The sequence below is a fragment of the Delphinapterus leucas genome, chromosome 2 (assembly GCF_059928025.1).
Source record: "Delphinapterus leucas isolate spDelLeu-1000000601 "Yukka" chromosome 2, BTC_Dleu_Yukka2, whole genome shotgun sequence".
Taxonomy (NCBI): domain Eukaryota; kingdom Metazoa; phylum Chordata; class Mammalia; order Artiodactyla; family Monodontidae; genus Delphinapterus; species Delphinapterus leucas.
Window position 1 is genome coordinate 176007958 of NC_143130.1, and position 23361 is coordinate 176031318.

General features: G+C 49.0%; 2 protein-coding genes across 8 annotated transcripts in view; one reads left to right on the forward strand and one right to left on the reverse strand.

The window, feature by feature from the left end:
- Positions 1 to 159: 159 nt before the first annotated feature.
- On the forward strand, positions 160 to 19620 carry CCNK (cyclin K). 3 transcript variants are annotated; one of them, XM_022576119.3, is made up of 11 exons: positions 160 to 509; positions 4609 to 4857; positions 5335 to 5416; positions 6927 to 7058; positions 10884 to 10989; positions 11492 to 11549; positions 12526 to 12695; positions 13047 to 13318; positions 14036 to 14069; positions 16890 to 16961; positions 18259 to 19620. In XM_022576119.3, exons 2-11 carry the CDS (start codon positions 4661 to 4663, stop codon positions 18882 to 18884), a joined length of 1749 nt encoding a protein of 582 aa, XP_022431827.2. In that variant the 5' UTR covers positions 160 to 509; positions 4609 to 4660; the 3' UTR covers positions 18885 to 19620. The 3 variants fall into 3 exon arrangements, with proteins under 3 accessions (XP_022431827.2, XP_022431826.2, XP_022431825.2); XM_022576118.3 differs by having other exon boundaries at positions 161 to 445; XM_022576117.2 differs by lacking the exon at positions 160 to 509 and adding an exon at positions 516 to 687.
- CCDC85C (coiled-coil domain containing 85C) overlaps positions 18786 to 23361 on the reverse strand; it is an 84609-nt gene continuing 80033 nt past the window's right edge. Inside the window, exon 4 of one of the 5 annotated variants that reach the window (XM_089908192.1) lies at positions 18786 to 23280. In XM_089908192.1, coding sequence (XP_089764318.1) covers positions 23191 to 23280 — 90 coding nt within the window. In that variant the 3' untranslated portion in view covers positions 18786 to 23190. The remainder of the gene's footprint in view (positions 23281 to 23361) is intronic. The other 4 variants (XR_016392271.1, XM_022576127.3, XM_022576126.3 and 1 more) reach the window with 4 other exon arrangements.

Here is a 23361-nt window from a genome sequence, read left to right on the forward strand (position 1 = left end):
GCCCAGCCATTGGGCCGGCGGGCTCCGGGGCCAGAGCGGCCTGCTCGGCCCCCGCCAGGTTCCGGGCCATAATTGGCTGGGCTGAGCCCATGCCCGGGCGTTAATTGGAAGACCGGCACGCCGAGCCCCGCCTCTCGCGCCCAAGTTCCGTTAGCATGTTCGGTTGCTCCCGAATTCCCTCTCTCCGACGGGATGGGCCCTCTGGTGGGCTCCTCCTCCCTCACGCAGCGACCGCTGACCCGCGGGGAGGGGCCAGGAGAAGACTGGCGGCTCGTTCCACGTTTGAGAGCTCTACTTTCTTCTCATTGGTTGACAGACGTCCCTCCGGTCGCTTATTTCCAGTCCCGGACGCAGCGCGATGACGTAGATTCCCCGACATTCCACGTCCAAGATGGCCGCAGTCAACAAGGAGAGACGTTGCTAAGGGGCTTGTCTGTGGCGAGGGGTGAGTGACCGACGGACCGCGGGCATCGCCACTCAAGTCCCGCGTACCTGGAGGTCGGATTAGGGTATGGCCACCTGCCTCCATCCGCTGGCGGAGTCTCTCTTTTCGGATTCCGCCACCCTCCGCTACCCCCCGGGTGCAGATCGAAGTTAGCGGGCGACGGCGGGGCCGCGAGACGTGCTCCGGAAGAGGGTCTGAGGCGCAGGAGCGGGTCAGGGAGGCCGGCGCGGACCGTAGAGCAGGTAGCGACGCTCCAAGTGAAGGGCGGTTAGGGTTCGGGGACTTTCTGGAAGGTGGGGAGAAAGGGCAGGGGTCTTAGGCGCGCACACACTCAGCGGTACAACCGAAGACTACCCACGTCTTTCCGGTTATTTCGCAGTGTGTCGGTCCCAACCTTGGTAACGCCTGAGACTTTGGGTATCGTTCCACATCTGGGGTACTCTGACTTCGGAATCTGAAGACCCGTGTAACAAGGGTGGGACTAGGAATGAGGAAAAGGCACTTCCGCGGTTAGTTTCGTTCTTGCCGACACATTACGCTAACCGACCCTCTCCTGGGTTGTTTGGTTTGTTACTAGAGGAATTGTTCTTTAGAAGGTTGAGGCGTAAGGCAAGAGGATATCTAAAAGCTCTCAGACTATTCCCCGCACAAAGCATGGTCGGTAGCGCTCCCGAAATTTGGCTTGCCAGTCAAACGGAGCTTTCGCTAAATATTCTGACGTTAGGAACGGCTTCTCACAGCATTTAGTTGAAGATGGCCTGTTTTATGTTTTTAAGGGAAACTTGATAATGCTTGTATATCTCTTGTGTATCGTTAAAGATACCTAGCACACTGCCTTGCAATTCTGGCGCTGGTTAAGGTTTGTATGAATGATGTTGCTAGAATGAAAGCTCCACGAAGGAGCTTTATATCCTCAGCACCTAGAGGCCTGCCTGACAGATAGTAAACTGTCTTCATTGCTGAATGAATGGATGGATGATGGTAATAGTTGCGGTATTGATAGACATTTGGTTAAGATTCTTAGTGTTCTTAGATGCCTGCTTGTTAAATAATCTTGACTATGAATGTAATAGTTATCCAGGATTGTTTTGTTTTTTCAGAGTGACTACCGTTGGTGTCTAATTTTAGTTTTGTTTTTTTTTTTACTTTTGTCTCCTTTTGATTATCTTTTGATGCTTTGTTGAGAAACATTAGTTGATTCTTGTATAAAGCATGTTAAACATTTGTTCCATTTTGAAAACGTAGTTTACACCAACAAGCAATAAAGAAACATTTTAATTGCTAATGAGATTGTTAAATCTTAAATGCCATTTCTAAAATTGAACGTCATAAAGAAAATCAATGGTCATAGTTTTGGCTTACAAAATAAATTGTTCGTTTCAGGAGATTATATTTGAAAGCAATGAGAGTTTGCTAAGTATCTAGAAGGAAAAATGTTTTGTTGTCTCTAAAACTAGGTCAAGACAAAATCAAGAATGATTAAGTTCAAGGTAATTGAGGAGATTATAAAGAATATCTAATTGGATTACATCTAATTCTATTTTCAGGGTCAAATAAATGATATACCAAAATACATGCAGATAAGATTGTGAAATTATTGTTCATAGGTTTTGAGGAATCTTAAAAGTGCAGTTAATGATAGAAGACTGGAGTCTGATAAATGTGTCAGTTTTTGCAGAGAGCAATTATGTGGCTTTGGATGCTAGAGCTTATTAGTAATCTGTTTTAGAGTCTTGTTGGGACAACAAGAAGAGAGCTTCTAAGTACTTGGGAAAAAGGGCTCATACCCTCAAACCAACAGAGCTTCAATTTAAGAAAACCAGGTGACACAAATCATGTTTTCTTTTGTTATAAGTTTACTAGACTGGTGGTGGATGGGGGATTGCTAGACATGAGTCTATTTAGATTTCCTTAGGACACTGAACATAATCCCTCTTCCTATCCTAATAGACACAAGAGAGAAGTATACTGGGTAAGGTCTAGTTAGATGGATATATGTCCGTTGAAATTACCAAACCCCAAATGTTGATTAATGGGTTGATGTCAACCTGAAGAGAGGTCTTTAGAGATAAGTTGCAGGGCTCTGGCCTTGCCCTTACTCTGGTTAGCACTTTTTTTTTTATTACCAACTTTAAATATATGAGGCATGCTTCTCAAATTAATAAATGCACTCAAAACCTGTAGTGATAGTTAGCCAGTATGTTAGATGGCACTCAGGATTCAAGAGTTCTTAAAGGCTGAAATTATAGACCAAAACTAGCAAGATGTAAATTTGCCAGGAATTATTAAATTTATCAAAACTCAGTTGTGGGGCTTCCCTGGTGGCACAGTGGTTGAGAGTCTGCCTGCCGATGTAGGGGACATGGGTTCGTGACCTGGTCCGGGAAGATCCCACATGCCGCGGAGCGGCTGGCCCCGTGAGCCATGGCCGCTGAGCTTGCACGTCCGGAGCCTGTGCTCCGCAACGGGAGAGGCCACAACAGTGAGAGGCCCGCGTACCACAAAAAAAAAGAAAAAAAGAATATAGATATTTCTACTTTGTATTTCCCCGCTTCTCTTACTTAGATACTAACATAGCTATGTATGCTTTCCTGCACCTTGCTGATCCTGGAAATTTCTTTATACAAGTACTTAAAGATCTTTCTCAGTCTTTTTTAATAGCTACATGGTACGCATTTGTGTTAATGTACCATATTATTCAACCAGTGCCCTAATGGACTTTCACGTTGTTTACAGTTTTTGCTGTTATAAACAGTACTTTGAATGATCTTGTGCACTTGTTGTTTCATATTTGTGATCTTATTGTCAGAGTAAATACTTAGAAGTGGAATTGCTAAATCAAGGAGCAAATGTGTATGTAATTTTGTTAGATATTGCCAAATTCCCCTCTGTGAGAGTGGTTCCGCTTTGTACTCCCACCAACGACATAAGAGATTACCTGCTTCTCCCTGGCCTTGCCAACAGAGTATATTGTCAAACTTTTGGACTTTTTGCCAATCTGATAGGTGAGAAAATATATCTAGTATGACATCTAACTCCCAGCTCTTCATACTCTTACTGAGCATCTGATTGGGAACTCTTCATACACACTGAGGCTTTAGTTAACCGGTCTCCCCCAGCCCCCACCCGTTGGGGAGTTCAGTCACACAGAGTGTAAATTAGTTCAAGAAGATTACTTTTCTCCAGGTGGTACTTAATTCTTCCTGTTGGAGGGAACGTTTCTCTTTAGAGCTCCCAGGTGCAAGGAGGAGAGCGGTCAGCCCTCCATGTCACCTTTCCCACAAGAAATGAGGCAGCACACAGGAGAAGTTAGGCTTTCAGATTAACTGATGGCCCTGGCCCAGAGCCTGGCTGCCGAACTGCTATTTTCTTGCTGAACCAGACCAACCTGGTTCTAGCTACCTCTTTTAGAACCCTTTTGCTGCCCTGTATGAAAATGTCTGTTCTCTGATCCAGTTTACAAACAATTTCCATATTATAATGGCCTCTAGGTGAGAGTACTTATTTTTTGTTTTCTTTTCTCAGCATACAGCTTTTAGAGAATCTCTTCATTCTGAATGAAAGAGAAGAGGATGAGAAAGCAAGAAAAATTTAAAGGAACTCCTTCTTTCCCTTGTGGACTACCTCCCTCCATCCTTTCTCCCCAGATCACTGCACCCACACCCGATCTACATTGCTCAGTTCAGTGGCTTGTGCAGATACGAATTCATCCAGTCTGGTGGCTTTTCTAAGTGAAAGTACCTAAATGAAATCAAGTAAACTAAAAAAGGGAAAATTTTGACTGGATGCTGGATGGAAGAAATGGATAATTTTGGAGGATAAATCTTTTGGGGTAGTTAGGACCAACCTGGGTTTTACTGAAGAACAGAATCTAGACCAGCATAAGGGAGGTGGGCCTAGTGAAAAAAGGCAGAAGGAAATGAGACAGAAAAGCTCCTCCTTTTAAGCGATGAAATTTGGGATTTATCGTACTGTGAGTCACTTAAGTGCTAAATTTGTGTTTGGAGGTACGCCTGGGCTTCTAACTACCAATCAGTAGTGCTTCTTCTATTGAAAAATTTTTATCAAGTACAAATCTGTGATCGTAGACTGTTTATAATGATTGGGATTATTTAACGTGAGGTATCCCTTTCCAACATTACTGCTGCTTCTCTTTCTTTTAGGATTCTAACATTTTCAGAAAGTCTGTTGGAAAGAACAAGTCTACTTCAATAAATGAAGGAGAATAAAGAAAATTCAAGCCCTTCAGTAACCTCAGCAAACCTGGACCACACAAAACCATGTTGGTACTGGGATAAAAAAGACTTGGCTCATACACCCTCTCAACTAGAAGGACTCGATCCGGCCACTGAGGCCCGCTACCGCCGAGAAGGGGCTCGGTTCATCTTTGATGTGGGCACACGTTTGGGACTGTATCCTGATTCTGGGATCTATGATAGACAGACTCCCCACCACCACCACAAATTAAATTAAATGCTATAGACAAAAGACCAAGTAACATCCCTGACTAAAGCAGCTCTTAATTAGCTTTCTTATTTAAATGTTACTTCAGATTTGCTTGGCTCTTCAGGGATTTTCTATTTCCTTTTTATCATTTAAATGTGTAGAATTAGCCTTTGAGCAGGTGGCCACCAGGATGGAAAATAGCACCCAGTGACCTCAGTTGAAGTATTTCTAAAGGATAGTGAAGCCCTGCCTTATTAAAGCATAGACTTCAGCTTGTACCAGAATTCTGACACCCGGAGATTCCCATTCACCTGCTTTGCCACTGATAGTGTTTGCTTTCCCACTGCTCTTGTTGTTATTGTTTGTCTTTATTGTTTTTTCCACATTTAACTAAGACGTAACCTGTAAAAATTCTTGGCTAAAACCCTTAACCAGAACAACAGACACTATGATACCCTGGCAACTGGAATAATTTATTTTCATCGCTTCTATATGTTTCATTCCTTCAAGCAATTCCCAAGATATGTAAGTGTTTGAATTTTATTATAATTTTCTATCACATGTTATTATTTCCACACAGTTTAGTGGACAGATTGTAGTCTCTCTTTTTATTTTATTTTCCAGAAAGTATTTATTTTTGTATGGTACATATTATATATAAACAAAAACAGCCTAAAATTTGTTTTTTTCCCAATTAACTGTATTAAAGTATTTTTAAGTTTTTTATTTAGTCCAATATGAACCATAATCATATTGTACTTAGTGTGAAAATTTGCTTCCTTGTTACTTTTCCCAAGATAAAATTGGCCTTACAGTTGAGACCCAACAAAGGCCAAGACTGCATAGTAGTTCTTTATGCCATATCCGTTATTCTTCAGTTAATCTTTAAGACATGGACTGTCTTATGCTCTGTGCGAGAGTCTGCCTCAGGTAGCTTTCAGTCCAGGGTATATGGTATGACAGGTACAAAACACACTGTAGAGAGTGAGGCCATAGGAGAGGTACAGAAGGAAGGCTGTAGCATTCAAGGGAGAGATTAACTACATCATAGAGGGATCGAGGAAAATGCTGGGGAGGAGGTGCCAGCACTGGGTTAAGCCTTGACTGTAAGTAGGACTTACCCGTGCTGAGATGGGACAGAGCAGCAGTCCTACAGAAAGCAGCATGAGCCAAGGCCTGGCGGAGGCGTGCACGGCAGCCAGGAGGCCTGTCGGCGGGAAGGGCATGCTGGGGCCCTGGGTGCTAAGGTAGACTGAACCAGACCATAGTGGGCCTTGAATGCCAGACTAGGGAACTGTGGCTTCAGTAGGTAAACTGAAGTGATGGAAGGGTTTCATGAAGAAGAAGAATTAGATGTAACAGGAAGTTAGTCTGCTGGGGGTCTTCCTTTTGCTAAGATTTTACTTAGTTTTGTACACATCTTCCTCATTAATTTGTGACGTTCTAGGGGAAGGAGACTGTGTCCGGATCCGCTTTGTACCCCGGCACAGGATCTCACTGATGTCTAACGTGGTCAGGATTCTGTGAAGGGAGGGGCATGTAGGAGAGACTGGAGCGAGCGGGCAAAGAAAAGCTGAAGGTAGAGCAGTGAGAAGATCGCAGTGGAGTAGGAACTGGACCAGGAGCCAGGCAGCGTGAGGAAGGAAAAAGAAAGCGTGGGCAGTGGTGCAGAGGCGAATTCCAGAGGACATGCATTTGGGTGCACCAGTCAGGGAGTCAGTGTCTTTAAGATTGCAATGTGAAAAGAAAATTTGTTTCTGTGACTTTTTTCCCTTTCTGGTGGCTACTTTGTTTACATGACATTTTATTCAGAAAACTAAATTTAAAATAATTTATGAAGCCAAATGGCGGGGCGGGTGGAGTATTTGTATGTGACATTTCCTTCAAGATTTTAGAGTGTCCAGGTGTTTGCAAATGAGAAAGAAGCCGGGAGGAGAGTGAGGGAGCCCAGTTTGTTGTGAAGGCCCAAAATGCTTTTTCTGTTTCTGTGTGAGCTTTGATAACAGGGTCTCAGGAGCTTTTGTCTTCCTTTTAGGTGACAGGAGCTTGTTGTCTCTTTCTGGCTGGGAAAGTAGAAGAAACACCAAAAAAATGTAAAGATATCATCAAAACAGCTCGTAGTTTATTAAATGATGTACAATTTGGCCAGTTTGGAGATGACCCAAAGGTAAGAGTCATAACTTCCTGCCTTCAGGCCTTGATTCCTCACAACAGCATTATGATAGAGTTCCTTGTGTTGACGACGGCCGTGGCCCTCTATCTGCCAGCCCCCTGTGTCCCTAAGAGGACTTATGCAGAAGGTATTCTTCCTTGCTTCTGTGAGAAAGGAGGGAAGATAACGTAGCCTACACTTAGGTAGCATCTGCTAATGTGCCATGCTGGGTTGTGAGCCCGTTAGGGGCAGTAGCACATAGAACATGTGTGAGCAAAGTCCTCTCATGGCCCTTAGCACTCCTAGGCCCAGAAGCAGTTTGGCTTCTTGGGTTCATCTCCAGCTGGCTTCTGGGAAGACAGAATGTACAGATGCTGGATGTACAAGTGTGTCTACATGTGCTGTGTGTCTTTTGCTTCCCAAGAGTGGTGGAAGGTATTAACATTTGCAGACACCCAGGTTGATATACTATCCATCCTGTCCCTTCCCCACAACCCCAGCTAATGTCAGGAAATGGTGGTAAAATAATTGTATACATGATTTTATTATGTTCTAAAGAGACCACTTTCGGGTCGGTGGCAGCTTTCCTCCTCCCCTGTTCTTGTCAAGGTCCCCCCATTGTAACCCTTATAGCACTTGGAATTAGCCTTCATAATGTTTGTCACAGCTCATAATTGGATAGATTTTAACCAGATAATCACACAAAGAACGTTCCTCTTCTCAATTGTAGATCTGTGAGAGCTAAGACCCTGTCTGTTTTGCCTGATACCTAGTGCAGTGGCTGGATAGAGTAGGCATTCAACAGGTACTTGTTGAATAAATGACAAACTGAGGATGTGGGGAGAAACTCAGAATCACAGTTAAAGCAGAACTAAGCCAGACGATGCCGTTCAGCACGTCCACAGCCCTGTTTTTCCTAGTCAGCTGGTACTGCCTCCCACGGTAGTCGGCCTCCCCCACCCAGCAGAATCTGTGTGTGTGTCTACAACGTGTGTGCCTTCCAGGAGGTAACAGGCCCAGAATGCTTTTGCACATACTGTGGTTGTGATTTGTAAGTACTGTCAGTGTCGATAACTCTGTCCCTTGAACTTATTTTATAAATCCATTCACCTGTTTATAAAAATGTTGAGCCCATGAGGAATTCATACTAACAGTGGTCAAAAATGTACTTTTATAAAAGTAACGTAGCATCAGATAATGTTTCCAGTGCCTGTGGGTTTTTGATTTTCACACAGCAGGGAGACAGTTGTAGGAATGTGTTGTGCTCTAGTCAGGTCTTGGCCACAGGGGCAGAGGGACCTTGTGGCTGCTGAGCTGTTACCCAGAAGGAGTCGCAACGATCTGGAAGCACCGCAGGGCAAGGGCACGTGGCAGCAGCTGGCGTGTTCTGTCCAGGGCGCCTTTGGAGGAGTCCCCTTCTGCTTTCAGCCTTTACCCACTGTACCAATACGTCAGGAAACCGAGATCCCGGCCAGGCACAGTGAGGCAGAAGTTCTGCAGCTCCAGGGCCCAGAAGTCAGGAAGAGGGCAACAGCCATGCTAATGAGGCTTTTAAGCCAGGCCAGCCTGACTCAGGTGGGCAGAGGGGCTTTGCAGCCTGCCCTCCCCTCTCTCATGTGCAGTCTCCCCAGGCATGACTGGGTGTCGGGGCCAAAGGAAGGAACCGTGGATCTGGGAGCAGTGAGGACATTGTGGAAGACATCTTCCTCGCCGGAGAGGAGAGGAGGGAAGTTTGGGGGGAGGCGGCAATATAAGCAATTAGAAAAAATACGGTCCTGAATCATGTGCAACTTTTTGGTCTTACTTAGCTTTGCCCTAACTCTGTGGTTTCTCCCTGTTACATTAATTTCTCGTGTGTTCAACAAATATTTGTTCCAGGCTCTGCATTAGGCACTAGACATGAACAGGTGGCAAAGCAGGCCTGGCTTTTGCTCTCATGGATTTTACAGTCGAGTGGTGGGACAGATTTTAATCAAATATTCAGATAGCCAGCTACCTGATTATGAGTTGTGATAAATGCTATAAAAGTTATTGAAAGGTGCGGTGAGGGCATTCGATCTGGGAACCTAGACAGGTGCTCCAGACAGGAAGTGTGGGGCTGAGGGAAAGTTCCCTGAGGAATCATGTTGGCACACAGACCTATAATTATTCCATTAATTGAGTATTTGAAACACAAAAGGAGGCCAGGCCTTGGGCTGTCTCGTAATACTATATGGGCTACAGTCTGGACACTTGGTAAAAGATTGTTTCTAAATTTAAGGGATATGTTGAAACGTCTGGAAAACAGGTGGTGACAAAAGTGGGGTGGGGGGACAGTGATAGTGGGATTTTTTTTGATACTGTGTGAAAACCTTAAGATTTTAAAAAGCTTTCCTGAGAGAACACTTGGGAAACAAGGGTGGAAAGACATTCACCTTGCCCTGCCGTTTGGAATAACACTCATGGTAGAATCATCTCTACATTCTGTGAAGTGTGATGCCATACTTTAACCTGAAAGCCCGTTATCTACATGGCTTCTCTTCCCAGAGTTAACGGGTTTATGCAGCTGTTAATGATGAGATTGTCAGTCTCTCCAAGGCCCTTTCTTCTTGGACTCAAACAAGTGATTGTAATTGTTCTTGCCACACAGAGCATCTTAATTGTATTTTACAATCAAGTAAAATTGTAAGTGCTCGGACAGTCAGGCTCTACAGAGGTTGAATTCAAGAAGTTGTTTATGGACATTAGAAAGCATAATAAAAGAAGAGATTCCATTTACAGTAGCAGCAGTAAAATAATATATCCAGGAATAAACCTTATAATAAATTTGTGGAAACCATGTTGGGGCGGGGAGGCTTTAAAACTACTGAAGGACTGAAAAGAAGATTTTCATAAATAAATTTTTGATAGGAAGATTCAGTGTAGTTTAAAATGCCTATTTCCCTAAATTATTCTGTAAATTCAGTGAGTTCCCAATCAGAACATCAGTAGCTTTCATTTTTCCTAGAATGATACTAAATAAAATGATGGTGGTGGGGGGAACATGGCTAAAACAAGAAAGGTTTTTAAAAGAGGAATAATCATTGAACTGTCCCTTCCAAATGTTAAATCTCTGATCCTGGTACAGAAGTAGACAAACAGAGCAGTGAACAGAAAAGATTGTGTGTGTGTGCGCATGTGTGTGTGTGTGTATAGACAGTTAAGGATGTGGCTTAATAGAAGAGAAAATGATAATTTACTTAGTAAATGACATTGGGATACCTTGTTTCAGGTAGATGAATGATTAAAACACAAAAATGATGTTCCACCATTCCCTCTCTCTCTCTCTCTCTCTCTCTCTCTCTCTCTCTCTCTCTCTCTCTCCCTCCCTCTCTCTCTCTCTCTCTCTCTCCCTCTCTCACACACAGACACACACACACACAATTCACTGTCCAGGTTTGCATGAAGCTGCCACTGTCATAATCTTTCTTGCTTAAAATTTTCAATGTAAATGCCTGGAAGATTGCATTTTTTTAATGGAGGTCTGGGAGGAAACTAAAGTATCTGTAAAGTAAAGGTCTATTTTGTAAAGGGGACTCATCTGTATGGAAAATAATAACATTTCTAAGAATGTGTACTTTGTTTCAAGTAGGTTTGAAAAATTAACTCTGATTGTTTTGTCTTCCTACTTTTAGTTCTTTTCAGAATTTATCATTGTCTGTGAGCATGTTAAAGGCCTGAGTGGGAGAGAGGAGAAAAGGAATGAAAAATAGTTGCTAAAATATAACTTGAAGAGAGAATAAAAGGAAAGCTCACTTTTTTAATGCTGTTTCTGACGTGTGATTGAAATTACTGTCTCAACATTTGTTATTTCATTTTTAGGAAGAAGTAATGGTTCTGGAGAGAATCTTACTACAGACCATAAAGTTTGATTTACAGGTGGAACATCCGTACCAATTCCTACTCAAGTACGCGAAACAGCTCAAAGGTAAGAAAAAAAAGTTAAGAGAACTTTTTCATTCTGAAATCAGATCTTTATAATAATTTGATGATACTCAGATTACGCTTCTCAAAAGAGGACAGCAGAAAGTTCAGTGTGTGAAGTACCTAGGCCATAGCTTGCCAGACAATTCAATATTATAGCTGTTAGCACTGTTTCCTTTTATGTATAAACAGATTCTGTCATCCAGTTGCCAAGTGATATGAGGCAGGAAAATGAGTAAGGATTTTTTAAATAGCCTAATAAAATCAGGCTTGGAGCCAGGTTTCCCATAAATGGTGGTTCAGTGTAGGTCATGCAGAAAGAGAACAGAGGTGGGACTTGGGCCCACTCATTTGTCCTTGTTTCCCAGGCAGAAGCTCTTTGCTGTGTATTGGGGGTGGTGCTAAGCACACAGTAGGCTTTAAATAAGTACTTGTTGCTTCTCATTCATTCTTCTTTTTTTTTTTCCCTTTCTATTACTAATTTGCCTTTTCTTCCCCGTTTCTAGGTGATAAAAACAAAATTCAAAAGTTGGTTCAAATGGCTTGGACATTCGTAAACGACAGGTACATGGGTTCAAATGTTGGTTTAATTATGGTGTTTTAAAATAGGTAGGGATTTTACGTGTCATCTAATCCTAATCCAAACCCCTTATTTTGTAGTCAGGAAACTGACTTGCCCCAGCTTAAGGATCCAGTTAACGGCAGACTTGGAGTTAAAGTCCAGGTCACCTGCTTCCCGGCAGAGGGGATACCCTGCCACATCACGGTGGTATAGGATGCTGAAATCTTATCACCGGTTTGAAACATAAGTCCTAAACAATACACCAGAGAATTTTGACACGTATATACTTAAATCCATTTTGTTTTGCAAAATTGCAAACTATATATTTGCAACTTTATACTTCCTTGTAGTGGTTTTAGAGCCTTGATGTTCTTGGAGCTGAGAGATCTAAGGAGGTGCTGGATAGGGAACAGAATGCCCGCAAGTGGAGTTGCCATCATGTAAGGAGATGGTTCAGTGCTAGGGTTCCAGCCGTTTGAAGAACTTAAGCATTTTCATTTGTATTTCATGACATAGCAATTTTTTTTTTTTTTTTTGCGGTACGCGGGCCTCTCATTGTTGTGGCCTCTCCCGTTGCAGAGCACAGGCTCCGGACGCACAGGCCCAGCGGCCATGGCTCACGGGCCCAGCCGCTCCGCGGCATGTGGGATCTTCCTGGACCGGGGCACAAACCCACGTCCCCTGCATCGGCAGGCGGACTCTCAACCACTGCGCCACCAGGGAAGCCCGACATAGCAATTTTTGAATGTGCTGGAATTCTGATTTTTTAAGGAACAAATTAGTAGCTATGGTTAAAGTAACTTATCTCGGTACATTTAGAAGACTAAAAACTTGCTTCTTTATAATACTTTATTTGATCATGTATAGGGAAAAATAAGCAAACTGACATTTAGATATGGCATCTAATCTCCATGCATTGGGTTAATCATAAACGTTTGCTCATCCAAGTCAAGTCACCTCTTTTTCTTGTTGAACTAGTCTCTGCACGACCTTGTCACTACAGTGGGAACCAGAGATCATAGCAGTGGCAGTGATGTATCTTGCGGGACGTTTGTGCAAATTTGAAATACAGGAATGGACCTCCAAACCCATGTACCGGAGATGGTGGGAGCAGTTTGTGCAAGACGTCCCTGTGGATGTTTTGGAAGGTATGGGGCGTGCTGAGCTTTCTGCAGGGTGTTCCACATTTAGATCATTCTTCCCTGTGAGGAAGAATGAGTCCCGAGAATGGATTCTCCCAAACAAGTCCATGCAAACTATTCTTTAATTAAATTCTCTAATGTAATGTTCATTCTATCCAAACACCTAGTTTTGGTGAACTAAAAATGCACACCAGTGCTGTGCACACCAGGGATTGGTGAATTACAAATATGAATTACACATATTGGCCCTTGTTGGGGAATCGCACCTGCAAGGGAAATGGGAGTATGTTTTTTTCTAGGTAGAATTTTACTTAAAATATCAATTTGTGGCAAATGTAATTGTTTCCTATCATTTAGACATCTGCCACCAGATCCTGGATCTTTACTCACAAGGGAAACAACAGATGCCTCATCACACGCCCCAGCAGCTACAGCAGCCCCCGTCTCTCCAGCCCACGCCGCCCGCGCCGCCAGCGCCGCAGTCACAGCCGCCTCAAGGCCCCGAGCCGCCCCAGCCCCCGCAGAAGGACTCGCAGCAGCCAGCCCAGCCGCAGCCACCACCACCGGCCCAGCAGCCCAAGAAACCGTCCCCGCAGCCTAGTCCCCCCCGGCAGGCGAAGCGCGCTGTGGTGAGTGCGCCAGGTTGGCGCTGGGTGCAGCCGGCTTCCCGTGGCGGCACCCCACCTGTGTGTGTGCCCCTTTCTGAGGCAGCACACGGAACACCAGAAGCAGGGAGTGACACGATGCACCTCCCCGTCTGCCTGTATGGCCACAGGCAGCCTGACAGCTGGCCTGGTCAGAGGAGAGGTACCTTTTGGAGCCAGGACGGCTCTGTCCTCCTCCAGCCGCTGCTGCCTGTGTCAGGGCCCCAAAACGTGCCCGGGTGTAGTTTCCACATCTGCACACTGACTGCCGGAATAGGTGTCTCCCATGTCTTTAAACGACACGGGGGTATTTGTAAAAGTTTCTCCCCATGGTAGCAGCCGCGCCAGTGGAGGAAGCCGTACGTTGTGACACAGACCCCAAGGAAGCCCCACGGGATAGGGGCGGTCAGCAAGCACCCTCACCACGGTTAAGACAGCTCGATGGAGGGCGTGAAACTTAGTGCTCAGAACTCACTAGTCAGAAAAGTTAGTAATTCTGCCTGCTGTCTGATTTGAAAGGGAAGAGGAAGGAGGCAGAAATGATCTGTTAGGTGCCATGGTTTGCTCTGCAAGTTCAAGCCAAAATTAATTTTTGCCTGAGTCCACGTTCTGGCTATGATTCTGTTCAGTGCCTGAATGATCAGTTTTTCCTCACTGCATCTAGGGCCTTGATTAACAGTTGTGTATTTTCTTTTGTAACAGGTTGTTTCTCCCAAAGAAGAGAGCAAAGCATCAGGTAATTTTATATTCTTGTGTTTCGTTTTTTAGTTCTATATGTTGTTTATCAAGACTTTAAATTCTTAGTCAAAAGTTGTTTCCTTTCAGATTTAGATTGGCCTTAAAATTTAACGTTAGAGCCCATCAAAAACTTTACGCTAGCTGCGTTGTCTTCTCTGTGTATTCCCTGACTGTATATTTTTGGATTGTACTTTTAACAGTATCAACACAGAAAAAAAAAAGTTAGTGGCAATAAAAATGTGCTCGGTAACATAAGTCATCCCTTGGTATCCACGGGGAATTGGCTCTAGGACCCGCCTTGGATGCCAGGACCCGCAGATGCTTGCTTGGGTTTCATAGTCCACCCTCCCTGTCCACGGATGCGAAGGGCCGACTGTATATCAAACTATAATTAGGAAAGTAGGCGAACTGCTGCAGGAACACTTATCTTTGGAGGTTAGTTAAGCCCGCCACAGTCGACAGAGTGAAGGGCCCCGGGCACCCCCAGACTGAGCAGCAAGCAGCAGAGCGATGGGTAGAAAGGATCGGAGCCGCAGTAGGCGTGCTGCCCTGCTGCTTACGGGGGGCAGGCTTCTTTTAAACACGTTTTTTCCCCCATATTTGTGGAGCCCAGAGTTGATTAACTTGTTTCTGTATTGGAAACTAACAAAGTGTGAGCAAAACCTGCAAGATCACAGAGGAGAAAACCAGAAGTGTTTTGTCTCCGGGTCAGCCTGTAGTACTGAACCCTGTGCTGGCACAGACCATGTTTACTCATTTCTGTTTCTCTGTCACTTAGTTCCAGGTAGGAACCCAGTGAATTATTTATTGAACTATTGTGAGATCTTCAAGTTACAGTAAAGCTCCTTTTTCTCAGGATCTTTGTGGGGATGATGAGTTCATTACAGGGGAGATTTTTTTAGCTCCAGATGGGCAAACAGTAAGTGCGAGATGCAGAAGAGGGGGCTGCACTCCGTGCCACATGGATGCTGGGTCAACTGAGCTGGCACTGTGTCTTCAAGAGGCAGAAACGAGCCCGGGTGGCCTTGGAGGGGGACTTGCCTTGAGCAACACGGACTGACAGGGTGGAGCCTTCAGGCAGAGGAGCAGAGGGAACAGTGGGGTGGAGAATTTGGGAGATAACAGAGAGGGGAGTCTTACTGGACTGTGAAGGGTTAAAAAGGAGTAGCTTTTGCTAGGACTGAAAATGTGCTAGAAGCAGGTGATAGCGCCCACCTGGTGGAGGGTGGATTCTGCATAGGCAGGGGAGCCAGTGGAGGCGTTTGAGCAGGAGAATGGCACAGTCTGAGTTCATTGTAGAGAGAGTTCCCCTGGCAGCAGTAATGGCAAGAGGGTGGGGAATGGGGAGGAGCCTGCAAGCCCCGGAGGGAGACCTGGTGTCGGGGGTGCCTTGGGGCCTGGAAGCAGGACCCCACTGTTCTCTGGGTTGCAGAGGGCTGGTGAGCGCTTGACATGTGGCCTACTCCAAAAATACCACGTGCCCTCAGTGCAGAAGACACACCGATCTCTAAGAGTTAGAGAAAAGAACATTAAAAATCTCATTAATAAAATTCTACATTGATTCCACATTAAGATGACAAAATTCTTGATAATACCAGGTTGAATCAAAGACCGTATTAAAATTAATTTCACCTCTTTGTACTTTTCAGCGTGGCTACTAGAAGATGTAAAATTGCCTGTGTGGCTCTCCTTATATTTCTGTCAGACAGCACTGACCTAGATGACCTCAGCTCAGCCATCTGTGGGAGGGGCTGGAGGGGGGCGCCTGCGTGAGAGGGGTGGGCTGCTCGGTCTCGGGACGGGGCCCAGGAGCCTGCTCCGCGGTTTGGGAGGAGAGATGGAAGGCAGAGGCATAGATCTGCAGCTCCTCTGCCTAGAGACGGGGGATTTGGTCTCTGAGGAAGAGAATAGAGAGAGGGATGTCCCTGGACCTTGAATTCAGCCTGTGTCTGGGACACAGGAAGCCAAGAACGTTGAGCAGTGCCAGAGCAGAAGCAGAGCAGAGCAGCGTACGAGCCACAATAAAGTGAGTTTCAGGAAGAAAGAACCAAACCATGCAAGCGAAAAGATGGCATTCTTTCTTGATAGTGCGCACGCTCTCTGCCGCCACAAGCGGAAGATGCTGGATGTGCGCAGCCTGTCTTGGCGACTTAGGATTGTCACTGAGGATGCTGGTTACATGCAGCTGCTCGACCCTAAAGGACGGGCTCTGTCCTCTGCCCCACGCGGTCCCAACTACCTTGCTTTTCTGTCCATTCGCCAGCCTCCAGGTCTCTACCGACGCCAGTTCAGGTGTGCTGCTATAACTAGGAGTAAACATTTGTGAGAGGGAAAACAAACTTAAGTGTGCCTAGACAAGAGTTAAAAGGTGCCGGCTTCTCCTGGGAGCACTTGGGGCCTTTCTCGGTGCTCTGCGTGTTAGTGAGGACCCTGACGGGTACCACTGGGTAACTGAGATGCAGTCTGCTGCTCTCGTGTCATTGGAGGGCTCGTCTTAAGTGGTCAGGAGGAAGTTGGGCAGAGGTGGAAAATGGGCTGGCGGGCTGTAAGAAGCGAGAGGGTTTTTACTTTCGGAAGGAGGCGAGAGGCGTGGGGTGGCAGGAGCTGGAGGGGGGATGTATTTGTTTCATTTGTTTTGTTCTTTTAAAAGGATGGTTTAGCTGGTGCCTTCCTCAGCTTCCCTTAAAGCCTTGGTCATATCAGCCTTTTCCCCCAGAAAATTCCTTAACAGTGCATTTTTCTTCTTCTCCTCTCTCGCTCTCTCTGACATACTTATTCTATATGAAGAGTAGCTTTTTAATCTACTTTTTCTTTTCAGAACCACCACCACCTAAAATTCCCAAAATTGAGCCCCCTCACCCTCCATTGCCTCCAGCCCATCCACCTCCAGGTGAGTGCTGCCTGCAGGCAGCTGGGAGGGCCAGCTTTGCTTGCTGCCTTTTTGAAGGGCACACTTGGGAAATCCTGGGGAGGATTTATGGAGGAATTTCAGAAATTTAGAGAGCCGTTAATGACCTAGGATTTTTCAAAAAATTGGTTTTTTTACAACCAGATAGCTTGAGGATGTGAATTCTAAGTATATCTGAATATTCTCTGACCTCTCACATCCAGAAATGGTGGAGGATAAATGACTTTAGAATCAGTTTTAGGCAAACAAAAGCCCTGCCAACTTAGGAACATTGTCGAGATCTAGGCAGATCGCTGTTGACCTTAGACTCCAGGCTCTCGCATCAGCTTCCCGTTGGCAGGGCGTCTTCTCAGTACCCTTTGGAGAGTAAGCAGTTGTTCATGGAGTCATGTGGAGAATAGAGTGAAAAGGCCTTCACAGGCACACAGTGAACTGGGACGCTGCCTCAGCATCATTAAAAATAGAGGAGAAAAGTTGTAAAGAACTTTCATTCTTCAGCTGTGGTGACACTTTGGAAGGTGAAGTGTCCAACTAGAGAAGGCAGGAGTTAGGGTGTGTGTGCCAGAAGGTGGGAGATACTCCAGCGACTTCTGAGCTTCTGGGGGCTTCAGCTCTCCCGGTCAGCTGCTGGCCGCCAGGGAGCCAGGGCGGGGAGCGGTGCCCCCGCCACACAGGGCACGGGCCGGAATGCCGCTCACATGGGCCGTTGGGGGTGTCAGAGGCCGTCCCGGCGTGTGTTTAACGCCACGTCACTCGTGTGACCACCTCTCAGGCGTCCTGCCAAATGCCAGTGCCACCCGCAGACGGTGCTGCGTCCTGGCCCTGGGCTCACAGCCTCTGGAGGCAAGACAGGCAGAAGGAAGGGGCCCCGCGCACGTCTGTACTAGAAAGAGGGCTGGGGGTCTGGGCGGAAGGGACTCCGTGTGCCCCCGGGACTGCCCGTGCCTGGTGCGCTGGGGAGCGGGGAGGGAACACCCAGAGTGGCTGGAGGCAAGGTGCAGGGCCTGCGTGACAGCACATGAGCCGCTGGCTTCGGGACACGGGCGCAGGCCGTGCTGTCTGGCCACAAAGGTGACAGCTGCTTGCCGCTCCTCTGGAAGACGGCCCACGGTGCTGTGAAAGGGCCAGGAACCCCCGGAGTGGCCGTGAGCTGTCGGGGTGGGGGGGGGCTTCCCTTCCCCGAGGGAGTTGGTGGATCCCCCCCCTACACGCACAGCCCCCGGGGGCGCCCTGCCCGGAGCCGTCCCAGAGCTGGCAGTGGCCTGTCTCCCTTCTGCAGACCGGAAGCCACCCCTCGCAGCCGCCTTGGGTGAGGCTGAGCCGCCAGGCCCCGTGGAAGCCGGCGACCTCCCCAAAGTCCAGATCCCCCCTCCGGCCCACCCGGCCCCCGTGCACCAGCCTCCGCCACTGCCACACCGGCCCCCGCCCCCGCCGCCCTCCAGCTACATCACCGGCATGTCTACCAGCAGCTCCTACATGTCCGGAGAGGGCTACCAGAGCCTCCAGTCCATGATGAAGACCGAGGGCCCCTCCTACGGGGCTCTGCCCCCCGCCTACGGCCCGCCGACTCACCTGCCCTATCACCCCCACGTCTACCCCCCGAACCCGCCCCCGCCGCCCGTGCCACCGCCGCCAGCCTCCTTCCCGCCACCCGCCATCCCTCCCCCCGCCCCTGGCTACCCGCCCCCCCCGCCCACCTACAACCCCAATTTCCCGCCGCCACCCCCCCGCATGCCGCCCACCCACGCAGTGCCCCCTCACCCTCCTCCAGGCCTGGGCCTGCCACCGGCTAGCTACCCGCCTCCAGCTGTGCCCCCTGGAGGGCAGCCGCCTGTGCCCCCGCCCATCCCGCCACCTGGCATGCCTCCAGTCGGGGGGCTGGGGCGGGCAGCCTGGATGAGGTAACCTGGCGCCCTTCTTTCTTCGTTTTTTAAAGAAAAGTTTTTCTAATTAACTTGAAAAGTAGTTTAAGTGGGTAAGCCGCAGGGGTACCTTGTATAATGCTACACAGTTGTAGTATGGGAAGAAATGGACCGGACCCCCAAGATGAAATTGGGGTGGTCCTCCACATCTGGGGAGTGGGGACAGCAGCTCTCACTGGAGCCCAGGCAGAGCCGGTTGTGACCCGACTGTGCGTTTGGTCTCAACCAGCGTCGTCCGCGAGTCCTGCGCTGAGTTACTTTACACTAGTGAGAATGTTAACCAGCCATATTGGCTCAATAAATAGCTTCAGTAAGGAGTGAATTTCCTTCTAGAAATCAGTGCCTATTTTTCCTGGAAACGCCATTTTAAATAGTCCGGTTCCATCTGAAGTCAAGCTGTTGTCATTGCTGTCATTCCATGACGTTCTCTCCCATTACACTTGTAGGTCAATTGAACCACATTTTTGATTTAGAGATACTTACATCCTTTGCGTTTAAGTTATTTTGAAGGGGTTGACTTGCTGGATGGCTCTATTCTTTTTCCTCCAGGAAGAAGGGGAGAAATGTACTTGGAAGTAATGTATGTTTACATCAATTTGCAAATTCCTGTACATAGAGATATATTTTTTAAGTGTGAATGTAACAACATACTGTGAATTCCATCTTGGTTACAAATGAGACTCCTTCAGTCAGTTACCCAAATAAAATCAGTTCTGAAATGACGCCTTTGTTTGTTACGGGCACGAGGTGGGGCTCCAAGCCTTAGCAGCCCCTGGGTTTGCAGCCCAGAAGCAGATCTTCTTCTGGACCCTGGGGGCCAAGCAGCAGGCAGTGGAGGAACGCTGCCCAGGAGAGGCCTGGCCACCGGCCAGACCCAAGCCCTTCCCCGGGCAGTACCCTCATGGGGCAGCCTCCCACGTCCAGTGCCTGCATGGACTTTCTTGGGAGGAAGCAGTTGAATTTCAAGCTGGTTTGGAACTGTCAGTGTCCCTCCAATAGACAGGGTCCTGGGTTAGACCAGGGTTTGGATTTGAAATGCTTTGCATTTCTGGCCTATGACTAGAGGCCATGGAGCAGCAGTCAGCGGCCCCCACCATCCACCCTGAGGGGCCCCATCACCCAAAACAAATGAGCACTGCGTACCCACCACGGAGGCTTGCAAAGAGCCTTTATTTATCTAGCGCAAAGTATACACTATCACAATCTTCTCTGTTACTCCTTTTACTAAAATAGTTCAAATCAATGTTTTTACCACACTATCAAAAAGTTCTAATTTTTTTTTTCTCTCCCCAAATCAAAGTGGTTCAATAGAAGGTAGAAACGGGCACAGGAGTCCAGGGCTCCCAGCTCTGCCCAGAGCTGGGGAGGGGGCGGCCCCAGTACTCGGGCGGTCACATCCGACAGAAGGTAGATAGAGTGCGGCTGCCGGCCTGGGGCCAGGGGCCAGGCGGTCCGCCCATTCCCAGAGAGCAGCACAAGTACTTCCCCCACGTTATGAGAAATATACACCTCTCCCGCTCTGCAGTCATGCATTTCCTTTGTTTCTTAAAAAAAAAAAAAAGTCAGTAGTATGTATTGTTTCCTCTCAAGTTTTCAAGAAAAAAAAAAAGGTCACTTTTTTCTCTTTAAACAACACTGATGTGTGGCTAATAACTTTTGGATAAAAATGTGCTCAGTGGATTCCGACTCCAGGATGGGCTTGGCCACCTGGGATGAGGCTGGAAGGGTGACATCCATCACAGTGGGAAAGGAAGCCACAGCACAGGTGTCACACGGGGCTTCGGGCGCTAGAAACAGTGTGTTTATGAAAGGACATCAGGTTCAGCAACGCCCCACCACGAGCTCTCTGAGCTGAGGCTCCAGATGGGAGGTTCGCCAGTGTCACCCCCTGCACACTCCCTGCTAGTGGCAGAGCAGGGACTCACCCCGAGCTGGCCCCCAGGACCCTCCTCCCAGCCGTGGGCTCCCGCTGCAGCTGGGCCCCAGGCCGGCATGGGGCGCGCAGAGGCGCTGCAGGCTTTTCGACAGCTTACGTTAAAAGAGATGCCGTCACAGGTACGATTCTGTCCTCAAAAGCCATTCCCATGCAGTGCTGGCTCCGGGACACAGGCAGGGGCAGGAAGGAGACGTCGGCACCGGCTGGTGCTGCCTTCATGGCGGGGGGTAGGCTGCTTCTGGAGGGAACGCCTGACCCACTCCCCGGACGCCACCGCAGCACTAGGGGACAGGGTCACCTCCCTCTGGCAGGGAAAGGTCCCTTGGAGGCTGTTCTTCCCTGGGTCAGTTTGCAGGAGACCTGCAGTCACCAGGACACCTGACTTATTGCTTATTTTCAGTGGTGGCCAAGCCAGCCTGACCCAGACGTGACACACGGGTTCTCAGATGTGGCTCCCACCCAAGAGACCCAGGCCCCCCTCGAGCTGCTCCATGGTTCTTTGGACTCCAAGACCCGGGAGGGGGCCTCTGCCCTCCAGCTGACTGCCCACCCGGGCAGAAGTCACCCAGAACGTGACCAAGGATGTTCACCCAGCTCCAAGTGCACACCCCTAGGGACAGGGAACTCACCACATGACCTAGGGACCAGCTCCTTCCAGAGAGCCCATAGCTTCCCGTAACACCCAGGGCAAGAGGACCGTGCCCGACGCCGTCACCGGCACCCGTTCAGCACTCCTCGGGCACAGTGAGGGCCGCGGGCCTTTCCCCTGAGTGTCGACCCAAGGGTGCCGATGGCAGACAGGCGGTGGGGACGGCTCAGCGTCCCCGCTGGGGAGAGGGACGGGTCAGCCTCGTCCGTCCCCTCACCTGGTCCCCATCCCTCGCGCGAGCCTCGGATGAGGCCTGTCCGATGCCAAGCCAGCCTCTCGGGCTCTTCGCTCGCCCGCGCACAGAGCTCTAATGACCACTGGAGTCCAGCGATGGGGGAGGAACGGCGGACAGCAGGTGGACGGGGGCTGGTTACAACAGCGGCCTGTCCCCACCCCCCAGGCTCTGGGATCTCGTTTGTGATACGCCACTGATCACTTACGCCCTCGGGGCCTCACTGCCCTCGCACACAAACTTTAAAATTTACATGTCTCGCTTTACAGTTTATACACGATCCTTTTACACTGAAGGTCTTACTTGATCCCCAGAGCCCTGCAAGGAGGACCTTAGGCTGCCCACTCTGCAGGGGAGGACTCTGAGGCTCAGGAAGGGAGGTGACCGTCCACCGAGAGGAGGCAGCAAGGCAGCGGAACTCAGCTGCGGCCTCCGCCCCTCCCAGCCCACCCACCAGCCGCCTCTCCAGCAGGAGGACCCCGTTGGCTCGCGTGCTGTGAGGACACAGGCTGACTAGAACTGGCGGCCTCGGACCTCTGAGCCCTCCTTTCCCGACCAGGGGCCCAGAGAGGCTGAGTGACTTGCTGAGGGTCACACAGGAAAATGAAAACAGAGCCAAGCAGGGCTCCTCCCAAGGAGGGCAGAACTCCTTCACCTACGGCCACGCGACTCCGTCCACAGTGATCCAAGAGGGGTCCAAGCTCCGGGGGCAACCGTTCCTGAGCAGAGGCCCGGCCACGGCCCAGTGCCACCCATGCAGAGAGAGAGGCCCAGCCCAGAGACTCCACACAGCCCATGATGCGAAGCACAGAAATGGAGGTGCCTCGGGCCCTGGGCAGGAGGGACCCAAAAGGATAGGGCACAGCCTAGGACAGGGTGAGGGGACACTGCAGAGTGTGTGGCCAGGGGTAGGGGCGTGAACTCTAAAAACAAGCAGAGCCGGCAGCGGGGAGGCTGGGCCCTGGGGCCAGAGGAAGGGCCGCGGGTGAGTTTCCTCGTCCACGACTCTGGGGACCCAGTGCTTATGGAGCCAGTGTTCAGGCCACAGCAGGCGGGTCAGAAGTGGTGCCCCATGCATCAGTCCAGCTGCCAGCGGCCTCTGTCCAGCACAGGTGGCAGCCGGGGATGGAGGTCTTGATGAGGTGCCCCTCCACCAAGGCTGGGCACAGCCCGGCACGGTTCCTGGGCCGGACATCTCTGAGCAGCCTCAGCCTCTCGCCAATGGAGCCCAGAGCCCGGGCCCCAGAGCAGGAAGGAGGTTGTCCAGGCCACTCTGCTGCGGGGAACAGACTTCCCGGTTTGCTGGTGTGTGAGAGGTGGGAAATGGAGTCGCACCCCCGGCAGCCAGGCCACAGCAGGCAGCGTCCTATGTACAATTCACCACGGAAAAAGAAGACGGTGGCTCGGCGCGAGGGCCTGCCCACGTCTGGGGACCCCAGGCAGGGCCAGTCCACGTCCACGGGGGAACGGCCCTACAAAGGCCCTTTGAACTGGTTTCCAGACAGGTGCTGCCGGATGGAGGGCTTGGAGCTGGCGGCATCTCCCAGTTTTCTCCAGACCACCTGTGGGGAGGGGCGAGCTGTGAGTGGAGGGCCCATCCCAAGCCTGCCCAGGGGCCTGTGCGCACAGACTGCCCCATCGCT